Raw genomic sequence first — 18092 nt, forward strand, 5'->3', positions numbered from 1 at the left:
CCAATTTCATTAGTGTTTTAATGATTTTGTGTGAGTAAAGAAATGTTTGCACAAAATAAGCAATTTCTATAAGTATGTGGTATTTTAAGCATATGAAACTAATGACAACCTCCATAAAAAACAACATTACTGTAACTAAAAATCTTGCACTTTGTAACATCTTTATTATTATTATTTTTTTTACAAACCTGTTGTGGCAAAAGCAAATATTACAGAGTTTAAAATACATGTACATAACAAGCCCCAAATACTACACTATAGATTCCAACACTAAACACAAGTAAAGGTTGTAGAATATGAGACAAACTACTAACTCTAATGACAAATTTTACGCATTGTGTAGCTGAATGTAGCATTGGTTGGGCAGGGATATCCTTGGTTTAATTCAATAAGCCTGAAAATAGCCTGAGACAGGTTAGAGCTCCAATATTCTGGGCAATATAAAGCCTAAAACAGAGAGGAAACCGAACTTGAAATTAGGCAATAGCCTTCAATCTGATATTCCTGCATTATAACCCCCTTCACACAGTGAGCATCAGTATGCCTTTCACTTTGTAGGATTGTAAAATCTCTGTATTCTGTATGTGCCACACAAAATTTATTTTGTACCACTGCTAATAAAGATAACTGTAAAATAATTCCAAATCGATACCGCCTAAGAAGTAACTATTCAGGTATGTTTTGATGACACATACATAAGGACAGTTGCTAACATGAATTCAAAGCACAATACAAATTGTTCACATCTGCCATTCCTCATAATCTTATTCAGTCAAAAATGGTTGCAAAGGGTGTCTTGGAAAGTAGGAAAGATAATTAAGGCTTTTTGCCGAGTCAATTTGTGATTCAAGTACTAGATAGATTTCTGGTATCATAAAAAAGAAAGAGTTCGTTAAATTTAAAGATTTTTTAAAGATTATTTTAAGCATTACATTACATCTGATGGATTGTCCCAAAACTTACTAAAAACAAGACAAATGCAAGATCCTGGCTTGAATTATTCTTGGAATATCACGATGAGAGCAAAAAGCCTATACTAATATATTATGCTGATTGGCCTTCATGATCTTTGACCTGACAATCAACAAATCTGATCACTTGTCCCTCTAAAGTGATCCATACTAGTTACAGGTTTTAAGTTCACAACTAAAATAGCTTAGAATAGTCATTGATTTGGTCATAACAAGGTAAAACAATCTTTAATTTCATGACTTGCTGACCTTTGACATCTGACCTTCTTTTACCCAATTATCTAATCATTTTGTCTCACTATGGTGATGTACACTAGTACCATGTTCATGGCTCAACTCGCACCTGAGACATTGCGAAAACACGGCAAAAAATGACATTTTGTGGATATTGACCTCTATGACCTTTCACCTGCTTACCCCAAAATCTTATCAGATTGTCTTCTTAAGTTGATACACACTATCACCAATTTGAAGTTCATACCTCAAGTTGTTATTGAGATATCGTGATAACTAGAAAATGGGAAAGCGGGCTGATCCTGCCCCCTCCACTGCCCCTTAAAGGGTTAAACCTTGTGTTTGTATACAGACTAAATCATACAGTAGTAAAAGTATGCAAACGTATCACAAAGAACAGCAATATATCAATATTTAGCTCCAGTGAGATTGATTAATGTGCTTAGTGTTTTTCCTATTTTTCCTGACCGACTTACATGTAGTTTGAAAGATGTCCCAGAGAAAGACTAGCTACAAGTATCTGGTTACTCTTACACCATTTGAAAATCAAAATTGCTATTTTGAAATTGATTGAACCATTTCTAATAATACCTCCTATGGCATACAAATAATACACATTTTACAAAACCTTCACATGCGCAATGTACACTCCTTACTGCAGCATCAACAAGAACAATTCTGAATGAAACAAATGACAAGAGTGTGTCCCGCCAAGAAATGATGAATTCCATTTACAAATCAGTCTGTTGCCATGGCGATCTTCTCACTATAACAAGAGCGAGGGCGCTTGTTTCTTTCCCGGCCATGCCTCCTTGGCGTACTTCTTCTTCTTGGGTCCTACTGGTCCAATGCTAGCCACAGGTACAGGTGTAGGTGCAATGTTTATGGTTGGCATGGGAGGTGCTTGCTCTACGTCTGGAGCCAGATTGAGAGGTTTGAACAGTCCTAGGGTACTACTTGATCCAAACGGAGTCATAGATGATGGTGATAAAGGTGTCTCTGAGTTAGGATCACCACTTGACAAAGGTAAGTTATCATAAAGATTGGGACCATAGTTAAATCCTTGCATTGTTTTCACTGACGGATCACCAACAAGACCGGATGAATCCTCCATCTTTTTCTTCTGTAAGAGTTAAAAAAGGAAGTGAATTTTGTTAGAAAAGCTGCGGAAAAACCAACCACACAAAACCAACAAACAAAATAACGAGAACAACAATATTTTCAAGTCCTCCCAAAGCATCATTCAATTTCCAACTACATACATGTATCTGACTGTCTGCAATGAAGATTAAAATTGCTTGAATAATAAAAATTATCATAAGCCAGATTTTGTATGGTTTTACATACATGTTATGCATTTTGACTGGACTGAAACTCAATTAAAACTCAAATAACACAGAATTAGCATCCATGTATGAACTGGGATGACGGATCTGTATTGTAGTTGCCTCAACAAAATCATGTATTACTATTGTAATCTGCATATGGACAGTTGACATTTTTTCTTCTAAATTACAGGTTACAAGTGAGTGGGGCTGGTTGAGCAATCAAACTTCTCTAATTTCTAATCTATGGTGAAAGGGGAAGTCAATCAATACAGAGCAAATAGAAGGGGAGCTCGTAAGACACGTCACAGAGCTGCCAATTTCTTAACTGGAATGAAACGTTGGTGCCCATATCAAAATAGTTTTTGCTTTATATGAGAATCTTATATTAAGAAATCAACCAACACAGAACTATGTACATGTAAGTGTGTTCATGGAAGTTATGTCATTATTGAGATGTGCACCACCATTCCATTCCAAGATACATTGATTAAATTTGTTTAAATGATTTGTTGCCTTATTTAAATGCCATACACATTGAGAAGTTACCTTCATCGGGATCACTGATACAGATACAAGATTCCTAAATCTGCCAATCGATGGGTCTACATCCTCTGTAAAAAAGAAAAGAAATTGGAAATACAGAAGTATAGTCCTGTGAAGGTAAAGGCATCTTAGGGTATGTTCAAGCGATTTTGAAAGCGAATCGTACTCTACCAACCAATGGTGCTCCAGTGCGTATGGTGCAAGGTGGTTCATTCTGCAAACGTCCAGGCCTACTAATTTGGTACAACTACAACGTTTGCAATTTGGCATGCTCGATCACTTCTGGTACATGCTATGCTACAGATCATTTTGCGTTCAGGCGCTTGTCAAGATATGGTGCGGTTTGCCTAGGCACACTCTGGACCACCTTACTTTTTAGACACCTATGGGCTTTTGGCTGCATTGGTAATGTCACTAATGTTACTAATGCGGGACAACTATCCCATTTGCAGAAAATTACCAAACTGTAAATTTTTCAAACTGTACGGCTCAGGAGGGTCTTTTCTCTTGAGATAATCTATAACACTACGCTATCCATATACTTCATGAGTGCAGGCACATGGGAGGGAAAAAAAAACCCAGAAATCAAAGATCTTTTTGTACAACAGACAACAGAAGTTGTCTAGGACTATGTCACAAATCCTCTGACCAAAGAGCAAATTTGAGAATCGCATAGAAAAATAATGTTATATTTCAAAAATTCATTACCCTCTTAATATTTGTCTGATTTATGTCACTTTCGCCATTCTGTTTCTCTTATTTTTCTGCTCTTATACGATGAAATTATTCCAAAGGTTGGATCGCCCTTTAAGGAGTTTACACAGGAGCCATACGGCTCCCATAGGCAACAATGGATTAATACATTACCTGGATTAATAACTTCATCTTCTTCTCCGAAAGAGACATGTGAGTGTCTTCTTTTCCTCTTGGTCCTTTGTGATTCTTGGGCTTCATCAAAGCCTATAGCTCCTATCCTCTTGTTATGTACAGTATTGAATTCAGTCAGGTTCTGAGGAAAAATGAAATAATTCATGACAGCACATATTTACATCAAACGTACATTTATCTACAATCTACAATCCATCCCTTCAAGTCAGCTCAGAAATTGTATGGGTAGCAATAACACAAATATATGTTCATTATTTCTAAGTTATAAATAAATTAATCTAACTCAATGACTTAAAATCTTCAAGAGTTATTATAACAAGCTAATTGATAACCATTATGTTTTAATCCTATCAAAAGAAGATGGTTTTCAATTTTATCTTTTTAACAAGTACCTTGTTTAACACAAGAGAGAAAAGAGTAAATTAAAAAAGCAGCAGAAAAATGGTTGATGTATTCTGAGCTTAAGCCTTTTTTTCTAGTTACTTTTTCCCCCCTTTAAAACAAACAACAAACAACTTCTGTACGTTGGTTCCCGATGACAGCACCCTACATAGTAGTACATAATAGTAGCAAAGGACTTCATAATATAAAACATCTTCTGTGTCACATTATTAGCACTAAAAAATTTGCCTAATGGTAAATTAAAGTGTTCAAATTCCCAATATGTATTTTTTTTCTTTACCCGGTATGTTACGAGTTCCACATGGTTATATTAAAAACACAATATTACTTAAGTGACATGTGAATAGACTACTCGCTGTGTGTGTGCAGAGATCTATGCGCTTACACTGTGCGTGCGTCCCTCTGCACATTGACATGTGTAGAGGTAAGTGCACTTTTTTCTGTGTGTGCTAAAATAAGCCTATTAAACTTGGGGTTTATTTGTCAGTAATAGTGACATGAAACGTTCATGAAATTAATATTTGTATTCAAATATAATTCAAATATAATATTCAAATAACAAGGATTTGGTATAAAACAAATGATTGATGTTTCATTCGTTCATTACAGGATCTATCTATTCTTGTTAAGGCTGTTCATGCATCTATCATAATCAGCCTGACAGCTTTGTACGATATATACATCCACCCCCAATGTAGGTGCTAATAGATCATATAATGAACCCATTCACATGCTCTGACAAAGTGCAATGTTCCCATGAAATTGTCCTAAAACACTCATTTACATGTAAAGCACTTTAATCCTAAGAAAACAAAGTGTGTACATGTAGCTTAAATGGTCTACCATTATACTCCTGTTTTTTTTACTTGTGGCTACTTACATCATTCTCTTCCTCCGGTAGTCCTAATAGACCACTCGACATGTCATCTTCATTCTTATCCAGGACATCACTATCAGATGGTTTGACTGTAACAGATACAGTGGTCTGTGGTTTCTCTCTTAGGATGTATGAGCGAGATGAAGCACCAAACCTGATCACGCTGTCTACAGGGATCTGCTGAGGCTTCTGGATCTCAAGACAGATTGAACCTAGGAAGGTTCCATGAGCTGAACAAGAAGAATAACATCAATAATAACCATGATAATAATACTCAGTCTTTTTTTATATAGCGCTTCTTACAATCACTAAGCGCTTCAAACTTTGAGATTATTACCCCGGCTTTAGCTTTGCTGCCATAACGATGCTCTAGCATTTCAAAGAATTAATTCCTGCCAGGTACCCATTTACATCACCTGGGTTGAGTGTGGCAAATGTAGATCAATGTCTTGCCAAAGGACATTAGTGCCGCGGCGGGACTCGAACCACGGACTTTGTGATAGACAGTCCGGTCACGGTGACATATCCATTCGACCACGACACCTCTTCATCAATAATAACCATGATAACAGTGAATACAACCTTTTCTAACAATGGAAGAACAATTCAAGGGTTTAGTGACACAAAGACATAACTCCATATTTTTGCCAAAATGAGTTTTTGATATCAAAATGCTCAGAAAAATGTGGGCTTTCCAGGAAACACAGTGACTTAACTCCACCCAACACCCCATCGAAGTCAATGGCTAGTGAAACATAGACTTAACTCGTTAAGGCCCAAGTGCTCAGTGACACATAAACCACTTTTTCTCAAAATGGCCAAAATAGAGTTAAGTCTTTGTGTCACTGACCCCTCGAATTGCACCAATATGAATTGTAACATTCCACTGCTTAACACCGGGGAGACATAAGGCACCTGAAATCCAAGTCTGGACCTCCCAAATTTAGAACTTTTCACATAGGGTTAATGCATACAGACTGGAAAAAGTTTAATCAAAACCCTTTCCAAAAATGTTAGTGTGGAGTCCTTTTACAATAATAATTACATTGTAAGATGGTCATTTTGACTCTCTTTGGAAAATGCAAGCATTCTAGGGCAAAATTTATGTGGGTTGCATCCTTCCTTCATCAAAAAGTTTTAAACAAAGGAAAGCTAATACTTTTATCTTAAAACAAGAATACGCTGTAGCTTGAATGTCAAGCCTCATATTTAACATTCAACGCCTTGATGTCTTCTCAAGGTGCTTTACTTTACTAGCAATGAGAGACAGTATAAAACGCCTTGATCATGAGGCTACTGGTAGAAAACAGAGCACATTATTGCAAAGATTTATTTTCAAGAAATCAGTGAATTAAAATCATCAGATGAGCTTTGTTTAGCACACTTCTTCTGACCAATGCCTTGGCACAATGTTAACATGTCATCTATTAAAATAGACAATTGAATATTACAACCAAGAGTCTTCATGTACATAATACCATAGTCACACAAACAAGACTAACAGACCAAACAACAAAATTAATCACCCCGATGGCCAAGAAATCAGTAATTTTGGAGTTGACATGTACATGTACTGTGGTGCAGCATGATTGAGGTATTAAAGCCCACACATTGATCTGAAGAAACTTACAGAACACTTACAGCCTATTTAAGAGGTATATTGACATCATTTTTTGTCCTTGGTTATTGTTTTGTTTCAGTTGTACACCCAATCAGATGAACCTCTTCATTGAATTACTTACTGCTTCCTAGATCCACAATAAATGATCTATTAAGATTCTTGTGCCAGAGTAGTGCAGCATGAACACGGGAACATGACGAATGATCAAGGATGAAGTTACACACGATGGAGTTACGTCCAAAGTAATAACAGTTCTTCTCATCAACCATCATTTCTGAAGAAAAAAGGAGAGAGAATGTTGAATATTTAAAGGGATGCAAATACAACTGATTCCATACATATCATTTCTACTTCTTAACAATTTTTACTTCAGATATCCCAAATTATACAAGTATGTTTCTCTAAAATTCATGTTTGATCAGTTGAAGACTAATGAAAGCTGGCCAATGATTTAGACCTCGTCAATAATATCAAAGGTTAACATCAATCATCCAAGACAATTTACTCACCTCTATCATCTTGCCATCTTTCATGACATCAAGATGCAGTCCAGCAGGAGCTTTACCAGCCCTAGAAATCAAACAATCACAATGATGTTTCATATACTGTACATGTACATGTATGAAATGGTTAAAAAGGCTTCTTAATAACACTTATGTGACCCTATTTCTTAACCTACATGTAAAACAGTTCAGTGTTTTCTTTTTTACTAAATTCATCAGTTTTACCTCCTCAAATTGGCAACATTTAATCATATTTTCTATTCCTTCCTAGTTGAAAAAAATATTTGTTATCAAATGAACCAGAGTGAAAGAAAATGTGAATTTGTATATTCATAATTTTACACCAAATAGCCAATTTAGAGACTTTAATGATTAGTTACAATAATATACTAGTAGCTCTTTCTAGTCATATATCCATCCTAAATGTCAGCAGCACTTGAATAGAAATAGAATAAGAAGTTCATATAGGCCTAAAGTGTGAACAGGATGAATGGCTTCAGGCCTCTTCAGTCGGTTTAAATGGTTGGGTTACCGGTAAAACCATATTGGGTGAATTGCTGGGAATGACCCTTACGACTAGGTTTAGTGTTACTTTAAAAAAGTCTTTAGATGTAGCTCCATTGACGAATGTCTGGGGCCAGTTTTTCGAAAGACGTCCAAGAAGTTAGACTTGTGAAGTTATGATGGTTTTGAGAAACGGCCCCCTAGTAAATTTTTGTGGAGGGGTATTCTAAAGTTGCTACAAAATTGTAATCAATTCGGCTCTAAATTTGAAACCGATATTTTCCCAGACATTGTGTGTCTGAACAGACAGGTTGTGTATACCCAGTAGGGGCACTATAGTCCGAGAATAAGGATCATCCACAAAGACGAGGATATCCTTGTATATTTAACCCGATAAAATGGGTCCTGAAAAATGAGGATCGTCCGCATTTTGCAGACGTGGGCTCTGTGGGCTTTGGGTTCCTGAACCGTGGATTCCATGTAATAAAATACCCCCAGTTCACCGTTTAGTTTCATGAGTTGTCCGTCTTCCCAAGGATTTATCACTCGTAACAAGAAAGTCTCTGTACAAACTAGATCTACATACAAAGTCAATGTAAAATGCATTAAGAAAATTATTGCTGAACCAGTTTTTCGCATCGCATACGCGCGGAACGGAAATGAGAATCGTCAGCGAAGTGCGGACGCGTCTGTCTTTGTTCACAGAGACGATCCTAGTTTGTGCGGACGATCCTTATTCTCGGACCTGCGCGGCCTAGGCTAGGCGCAGGCCCCCCTGACATCCAGACAGTTGATTTAAAAATGTAATTAAACATAGCAATATGCAGAAGTTTACAAGCAATATTTCATGAATCTTTTACAACTTGTGTTGGGAAAATATTATCAACCATGCAAGCTATTTGATATTATTCATTAAATCTAAGGGCAAAAGACCCCCCCCCCCCCCCACCTCCCACATACACAAATTATCATATATGGGCCTACAGTAGTGGATGAGGAAAGATCATGATTGCCTCACGCATACAGATTTCACTGCAGTGATACACTGCACTGCACTGCATCAAAAAATGACCAATTTGCTGGGACCTGGTCGCCCAGGCCCGTCAACCAAAAATCATGTTCACTTTTGAATGTACCGCTTTATGCAATTATGCAAACATCCATGAATAATAACACATCATACATTAAATTGAACGGGAATTCTTCAACCAGCAAAGCGAAAATATGCACGCTCAACACCGACATCATTCTTACCATGAAGGCACATCGAAGTTCGCCATGTTGACAAGCTAGATGAACGCTACTGGGTTTCGATTTGCTGCCATCTACGGCGCCCATGTCGTTCTTGTTTGAGTAAGGTCATAGAGAAGTAGTATATATCTAGTAAGGTACATCAGCTAAAATCAGAAAACAATCTGGGGCCTGTCTTAAAAAAGATATGCGATTGCATTTTGTAAGACAGGCATGGGTGTCGATCCCGGGGGGGGGGGGGGGGATGGGGGGATATATCCCCCCAATATTTCAGGTGGGGGGGGGGGGGTGGCCTGTACAATCATCCCCCCCCCCAATAATTCACCATCAAAAAAAAAAAAAAAAAATGAAGAGAAAAATTAATGATGAGAGCCCGAAGAGAGTAGTTAATGGTTATTACTCGCAAGATGACCATCAATATACACATTTTGCTATCTCATTTTCATAAAACATATGTAAATGAGACAACCGTATATGAGACAAGAATAAATGGAATTCTCGCTCATACGGCTTCATCAGGAATTGATTATTCAATTTATTCAATCAACGGCATTATAGAAATGCAGTGCGCCAAATGCAAATCCGCAGCTTTGAAAAGCAACGAGCTAAATGTTAAGCGCGAAGCGCAAAAGTGCAAAAAAAAAAAAGAAGTAGAGAGTGGGAGAGAGAGATAATGAGAGACAGAGAGGATACAGGCGCTAAGCCAGGGGGGCGATTGCCCCCTCAAAACAAAACAAAAAAAACGAGAAAAAAAAAACGCAGGCCCAAGAGAGAGAGAGAGAGAGAGAGAGAAAGAAGAAAGGAAGAGGACGTAGGAAAAAAAAAGGATTAAGAGTCGAGAACGGTACAACAAATCATCATCTTTCTCTAATAATGTAATGAAACGTCAAAGTTTCCGCGCTTCGCGCGGGAGGAGGGGGGGGGGGTGGGACTGAATTCAGACAAGGATTAAGAGTCGAGAATGGTACAACGAATCGTCTTCTTTCTCTAATAATTTAATGAAACTTCAAAAGAAACTGAATTCAAACAAGGATTAAGAGTCGAGAATGGTACAACGAATCGTCTTCTTTCTCTAATAATTTAATGAAACTTCAAAAGAAACTGAATTCAAACAAGGATTAAGAGTCGAGAATGGTACAACGAATCGTCTTCTTTCTCTAATAACTTAATGAAACTTAAAGGAACTGAATTCAAACAAGGATTAAGATTCGAGAACGGTACAACGAATCGTCTTCTTTCCCTAATAATATAATGAAACGTAAAAAAAAACTGAATTTAGACAAGGATTAAGATTCAAGAACGGTACAACGAATCGTCATCTTTCTGTAATAATGTAATGAAACAATAAAGCTTCCGCGCTTCGCGCGGGAGGGGGGGGGGGGGGGGACTGAATTCAGACAACGGATTAAGAGTAAAAAATGGTACAACGAATCGTCTTCTTCTCTTTAATAATTTAATGAAATGTCAGAGATTCCGCGCTACGCGCGGAGGAAGGGGAACTTGATTCAAACAAGGATTAAGAGTCGAAAACGGTACAACGAATAGTCTTCTTTCTCTAATAATTTAATGAAACGTCAAAATAAACTAAATTTAGACAAGGATTAAGAGTCGAGAACGGTACAACGAATCGTCTTCTTTCTCTAATAATTTAATAAAACATTAAAGCTTCCGCGCTTTGCGCGGGACGGGAAAACCCCCTCTCTGCACCCATTCCCCCTAGGTCGCGCGCTTCGCGCGCTCTGTAAGTGATTCGCTACCAAAGTTACAAGCCATGTGGGACCCACATGGGTCCTATATTCTCGGAATTTTTATCTTTATTGAGGGTGACTTGAAAAAGTCTTGTAAGGGAGGGGTGCAACCTGCCACACGCTTCTACCTCTTGGTTGCTTTGATCCATTGCCGAAAATATTTTGGCACCTATCATCCCCCCCCCCCCAACCACGGATACAAATCGACACCGTTGAAGACAGGTATAGATATAAATCATTGGCCCTAATATAAGTAAAAGTCTTATTTTCCAAGCTCTTTATCGTTTTCAAGCTACGTATTCAAAGCTGCGATATATAACAATCTTGCTAGAATAATTTATCCTCAACATATTATATATATATTATTATGTTATTAAATAAGGCCAAGGTAATTTAAAAAAAAAATTGTTTTTTAAACGAAATATAGCATTGTCGTTGTTTGTACTTTGAACAGGGACGGCGATCCGGGGGGATACGTCCCCCTTAAGTTTTTTTAGGGGGGGAGACGTCCCCCGGAAATGTGTAAAAGAGCCCCCCCCCCTAAAAAAAAAAAGGTAAAGCAAATACTGACTAAAGACTGCAACAATTATTTAAGCTCTTGAGGGTCCAACAGTGCAGCCTTTAGACTCATAAAATTGCAAAAATCTTCTCGCACGGTCGCTACGCTCCCTCGCATTATCTCCTTCAAAATGTACTAGTAAATATTGTAAAAAAAATCTTGCATTTCGTCCGCCCCCCCCCCCTCGGTTATGAAAAGACTCGCCGCCCCTAGCTGACTTTGTGTGTTATATTTTTGATATTTACACGATTTGTATGTTGTATAATTGTATTTTTTCATGATTGAATATTTACTTGTAGGGTAGGTGCAGGGAATTGGAGACCGCAGGGAATTGGAGACCACCAAGCTTGAACCCTTCTCTGGCTGTCCGTGTTGGCTCCAATATTGCTATAGCGCCATTTGTGGCCTTTAACAACACTACTGCATATATCCAATTCATTTCGAAGACTACAATGTGCTCTTTCTCCGAGAAAATTGGCAAAATTGACCAAGGTAACCAATTTTGATCGTAAAATGTTGCTCTGATATAAAAACACAAGTTTCACTGAATGTTGAGGTGTATGCAGATATTTAGGGGTGGCTCTTGAAAAGTATTTTTAAATGAAGTCTATGAAGTGTGCCAACCATCACAGAAAACTTATGGCCATTTTATGTTGTGAATGGGTGTTGCACAGCAAATTATGAATGGTGTCTTATCAGACATGTGTGCAGGCAATGGGGGACACCAGGTCCAAGATTTATTATTATTATTATTATTATTAATTTATTGGTATAATTATAACGATCGACCAGCAGCACAAGGCTGAAAGGGTCAATTTACAAAGGTACAGTGATGTAAATTATGATTCATGTACAATAGTATTACGAAACATAGTAAATATATCTGTAACATAATGACAATACAGCAGAATTATATTGCGTTCGGGTACATTACGTAAAAGGATGTACTAGCAGAAGATAAACAAGAGCCAGGCGCGGATCCAGGATTTCTTAGGGGAGGGGGCCCAACTTTTTTTTTTTTTGCTCCCGAAAATTTGAAAATCGCGCCGGCCGAAAAGTCGCTCAGTGGGGGGGGGGGGGGGGGGGGGGGGGTGGTACAGAGCACAATTTTTTTTTTTTTTTGCTTCCGACCCAACCCCCAAAAAAGGTAAAAATCACGTGATTTTACATGATTTTTTTCTCAAGGGGGGGGGGGGGGCCCGGGCCCCCGGGCCCCCCCCCTGGATCCGCCACTGACAAGAGCAGGGGAAGGTATATTAATGCTCATGAAAGTGAGAGTGATAATGCGAATGGAGTAGAGAGAGAGAGAGAGAGGGGGGGGATGGGGAAAAAAAGGGGAGGTACAAAGAGAGAAAGGAAGAGAGAGAGAGAGAGAGAGAGAGAGAGAGGGGGAGAGGGAGAGAGAGAGAGAGAGAGAGAGAGAGAGAGAGCAGGGAATGGAATGATCATAATTAAATAATCATATTATTCCTAATTACATGTAATACATAAATGAAAATTAAGAGAGTCAGATTTCGGCGAGACAACAATAATCATCATACAAGATGAGGGGATGAGGGGAGGGGTAGTGAGCACATTTTTTTTTGGTCCTCGGAAATTTAAAAATTTGCACCCCCCCCCCTTGACCGCCAGGGGGGGGGGGGCCAACCCCTAAAAAAGGTAAAAATCACGTGTTTTTACCCCCCCCCCCTAACTGAACGAAATATGGGTCTGCCAAATGTTCAAATTTCCCTGGCTGAGTCGTTGCGAATTTTTTTGGGACCAAAAAAAAAAGTGCTCTTACCCCCCCCCCCCATTTAGTAACAAATTAAGAGGGAGAGAGAGAGAGAGAGAGAGAGATTGAGAGAGAGAGAGAGAGAGAGAGAGAGAGAGAGAGGGGGGGAGAGGGGGAGGGAGAAAAAGGACATAATTATTTTCACTGAAAGTATGTCCCTCCTCTCTCTCCTCTCTGAAGGTTAAGAAAAAAGAAAAGAAAAAACCGATAAAATTAAAAAGCTATAGTTACAGACGAGAAAGGAAAAGAAAAATGAAAAGGTAAGTCGGCAGTTCCTAGTCATGTTGAAATATAAATTACGGCAGCTTTACAATTTGGAGCATCGTTTAAGAATCAACTAAATATCCTCAATAATATAACTTCAGTTTACGAGACAGATATACAGACAGAATGACTAACTAATACTTGAGTCAAGACTCAAGAGAGTTCCAAAACCTTGGTTCAGTGCAAACTAAAGTGTTAAGAGTAAACTTTGTCCTTGCATGGGGTAAATGGAAAGCAGAGACACGTCTTGAGTTGAGATCATACATTAAGGAGCCATAAATATATCCTACCTTTATATTCTATGATTTTTAAAAAGAGGATTTGTATGAGCACGAAAGTCAGCATTGCAGATTATTCTAATTACCCTCTTTTGGAAAAAGAATACTCTCTTATCTAAATGCGTTTTAAGAGAGATTTGCCCCAAGCAATTAAGCACACCATATTGATATATTAAGGTAGAATAAAGTAGAATACAAAATAAGTAAAAATGCTCTGAGGATAATTTATATAACAACATTTTATGATGTACTGTATCAAATGTCTTAGAGTAATCCAAAAATATGTGTGCATTGGTTGTCCAGAGCATTAGAAACTTTACTGATAAACTTGAGAACCTGCAGTATAGCATGGGTCAGGGGCGTAGACAACGGGGGGATGAGGGGGATGCATCCCCCCACCTCACAAGGTGGGGGGGGGGGGGGGGGGATGGCATGTACAATCATCCCCCCCAGGTTTTGGGGAATGATATTTGCTTCCTAAATAAGTCATAATGATGATAATAATAGTAATAATAATAATGATAACAATTATAGTATTAATAATAATAATAATTATGATGATGATAATAATAATCCTCATCATTATTGTAATTGTGTTTGTTGTTATTAGCCGCATTCACACGGTGAAAGCCAATTCAGACGGTAAAACAAAGAAAATCTTACAAGTATTTTGTGGTTATCTTGTGGTTTGGAAACCACAAGATAACCACAAGATTAAACAGGTGCGGATCTACGGGGGGGGGGGGGTTTAGGGGGTTTAAACCCCCCCCCCCTTGGGCGGCCCAAAAAACAAACAAAACAAAAGGGAAAAAAAGAAAGAAAAAAAGAAAAAAAAAAGAAGAAAAAAGAACGCACGCTGGAGAGAAACCCTTTCAAGTGCAAATATTGTGAGAAGATATTCAACTCATCTGGTAACTTAACCAAACACATGATAACTCTGGATATAACTGTATTTAACTGTTACTTGATTTAAAAAGACGTTATCATGCACTGCTTTTTATGGTCTCCATTGTGTTAATAGATGCCAGGAAAACATCACTTACTGGGTTCAAATAAACACCCCAAAAAAAATCGGCTCGCCGCTTCGCGGCTCGTGGACGATGCTCCGCATCGTCATTATTGGTCAACCCCCCTTAGCAAAAAGCTAGATCCGCCCCTGAGTCATCCCCCCAGGTGTACGAACCTGTCTACGCCACTGGCATGGGTGGTAGTAATGTTTGTCACGGAAGCCAAATTGAAAGTTTGAACAATATTACTCGTATATTGAGAAACTTTACAGAAACTTTCTCAAGTGGATAGGTTTTTCAAGAACTTTAGAGAAAGATGTTGATAGGGAAATGGGTCGGTAGTTCGTCAACAATTTTGGGTCACCTTCTTAAAAATAGGGACAATCTTGGCAACTTTTATATTCATGGGTTAATCACTGACAGATTAAAAATATGCACTAATGGTTGTACAATTCCTGTTGCTACATTTTTAACTAGACTGTTGGAGATATTATCACAACCTTCCATGTTTCTTTTATATCAAGGCGGGATTCAAGTTGCCTGAAATTGAATGGAATAGTAATTTTTCTTTAAAAATCGTATAATTCGTCCTTGTTTTCACGAAGTGACGGTAGTGAGGAAAATCGTAACGCAAAGTGAATGCAATTTTTTTCACTACCGTCACTTCGTGAAAACAGCGACGAATTGTAGTTGAGGTATTACGATATCTAGTGTAATTCATACACGACTGTTCTGATTTAGTTGTCTTGTATCTATAATATAACTTATTTCTTATTGATTGATTTTAATAGCGATCTTGTTGGCATTCGGGGGATTTTCCTGCAATTTCTTCTATCCCTTTAGAGGTATATTCTCATCATACAACAATAACAATTTGCTAAAGAAGTAATCAAAAGAGCTATCAACATTTTGACCAAGTATAACATCACTCCAGTCAGTTGCAATCAGGGCTCCTTATGCATTACAATATTTTCGGGATTGCTCCTACGAACGTGTTTAAGAGGGTTTGCTCAGTGGCATATTGATATATATTTATAATTATATAGGAATTGATTGATTGATTGATTGATTTTTATTCGACAAGCTTCCAACATACAATAATATACAATAATAACAGATCAAAAAAAGTCAGCTTGAACAGGATAACCCACGAAAGCTCGAGAGCTTATTTCCAGTGGGGTCCCTTACAGACATGTATAAAATTAATAAGTTAAAATAGTAATATTTACAGACAGATAAGAAAATTAAAAGAACTACTTATTAAAGATAATAATAATAACAACATTTTTTATAAACTGATGATAGAAATGATATTAAGTACAAGAAGAAAAAGAAGAAGGAGAAGAAGAAAAGGAGGAGAAGGAAGAAGAGGAAAATAATGATGAATTTGTAGAATTTCTATAACGTACGAAAACATAAGTATATACAACATGAAAAAGTATGAACCGACAGAAGAATAAAAATTTCAATCATATAACATGTCATTCACTTCTCTTCTCTGACTGTCAAGTATTAGGTATTCCTTTAATTTCCTCTTAAAATGATCATAGTTTCCTATTTCTTTTACACCATTGGGAAGGGAATTCCAATGTTTTATGGCATTGTAATAAAACGAATTTCCAATACTACCTACTCTTTCAGGTAAGTTAAAGTTGAATCGTCTATTTCTTGTATTATAATCATGTACGTCAGTAACAAGATCGAAGTTGGATCGAATATAATGATTCGACCTAGTATGATATATTTTATGCACATGATGCAATACGAGTTGTTTTGATCTTTGGTCGACTTCAAGAAAACCAGCTTTAGAAAGTTCGCTGTAGCCAACATGAGTTCTTGGACCAGAACAGTTGATAAATCTCACCATTTTGTTCTGTATAATCTTCAACTTCTTTTGATCTGACTTGTTTATGTTACTATACCATGCAGGGTTAGCATAGTCAAATAAACATTGAATAAGAGCAAAACAGAGTGTACGTCTTGCTTTCAAATCCATACAACTTTGATATCTGTACAAAAATTTCAGACGAGAATTTGCTTTTTTTACAACTGATTCTACTAAAGATGAAAATGAAATTGCGCTAGCCAACTCAATGCCTAAATACTTCACAGACTCTTTTCTCTTGATTGCTTGATTATTGTGTGTCACTTTGAATTCAAATGACTTTTTAGAACTACTTTTAGAACAAAATAAAATGCTTTCTGTTTTTCCCAAGTGTAAAGAAAGCTTATTATCAGTCATCCAATCGACACACGTAGACAGCTGTTCACTGAGCTTTTCCTCAATATATTTAGGGTCAGGATTTGAATAGAGTAGTACGCTGTCATCTGCGTACAATAATAGTTTGAAGTCTTTTATACAAATACACATATCATTTATATAACTTGAAAATAGAATTGGGCCTAAAATGCTTCCCTGAGGAACACCGCAAGTTATAGGCATTAGTTTGGAACGAATATCATGAATGGCCACTACTTGGTGCCGATTAGATAAGTAGGATCTAAACCAATCTAAACTTGCCTTATCAAAACCCATTAGTTGTAACTTCTTCAATAAGACGAAATGATTAACTGTATCAAAAGCTTTTTGCAGATCAAGGAGCACCATACCAACAAAGCGCCCTTGGGAAGTTTCTCTCCTCAAATAATCAGTCAAATGAATTAGACATGTTTCAGTCGAATAATCATGTCGAAAATGGTCAGACAGATCAGAAATTATGATGCCAGCATCTGGAATGGATTGTAATATTGTCAATGAGAGTAGAGGAATTATCCTCTTGTAGGCTTAGTGATTAAAGGCATCAAGCAAAAGGACACCAACGGGTTCAAAAAGTCATCAATACAGTTATTTCCATCGCAAGGGAGCCAGTTCAGATTATAATTACCCATAAGAAAAATTGTCTTGATATTAAGGAGTGGATTTTACAGAATATTCTGAACTTCATCTATAAAGAGATTTAGATTACTTCGTGGAGGCCTATAAACGACACCTAAAACAATATTTCGTTTTCGTGGTATGAAAACATCAACAATAACGCATCATTTATGATGGTAAGCTCATGACATTAGCTGTTTGGTAATCCATCACAAATGGAATGTATTTTTTTCTTAAACCGCGCAAGAATGTAGACGCATTGGCATTCATATGAATAAGTTGAATTAGGGAAAAGGAAAGGTGAAATAATTGAACATGTATATCGAAATTAATGGAGAAGAGCCTTTTATACATGACCATCTGGCATTTGTTTTTACCCGCTGCATGGCATACAATGTATTACCCCTCATAATTATAGGCCTATGTCTCTATCCTATACCTCTGGCTCTTGGTTAATTCTTGAAT

At 37.4% G+C, this 18092-nt stretch overlaps 1 protein-coding gene across 1 annotated transcript; it reads right to left on the minus strand.

Annotated features, from left to right (window-relative positions):
• Positions 1-144: 144 nt before the first annotated feature.
• Positions 145-9154, minus strand: LOC763165 (nuclear inhibitor of protein phosphatase 1). Its single transcript, XM_030982771.1, has 7 exons — positions 9126-9154; positions 7370-7434; positions 6986-7138; positions 5247-5473; positions 3944-4085; positions 3080-3144; positions 145-2328 (listed from the first exon to the last, which is right to left on the minus strand). The coding sequence occupies exons 1-7, from the start codon at positions 9149-9151 to the stop codon at positions 1972-1974; spliced, it is 1035 nt and encodes a 344-aa protein (XP_030838631.1). The 5' UTR covers positions 9152-9154; the 3' UTR covers positions 145-1971.
• Between the last annotated feature and the right edge of the window lie 8938 nt (positions 9155-18092).

This window comes from Strongylocentrotus purpuratus, unplaced genomic scaffold (assembly GCF_000002235.5).
Source record: "Strongylocentrotus purpuratus isolate Spur 01 unplaced genomic scaffold, Spur_5.0 spur5_scaffold_13, whole genome shotgun sequence".
Taxonomy (NCBI): Eukaryota; Metazoa; Echinodermata; class Echinoidea; order Camarodonta; family Strongylocentrotidae; genus Strongylocentrotus; species Strongylocentrotus purpuratus.

Excerpts from the sequence above, each read along its gene's own strand:
- LOC763165 (XM_030982771.1), bottom strand. The coding sequence starts at position 9,151 with ATGGCGAACTTCGATGTGCCTTCATG. Across the intron at positions 4,086-5,246 it reads TACCGGAGGAAGAGAATGAT|AACCTGACTGAATTCAATAC; the intron begins GTAAGTAGCCAC and ends ATTTTTCCTCAG. Across the intron at positions 2,329-3,079 it reads TATCAGTGATCCCGATGAAG|AAGAAAAAGATGGAGGATTC; the intron begins GTAACTTCTCAA and ends TAACTCTTACAG.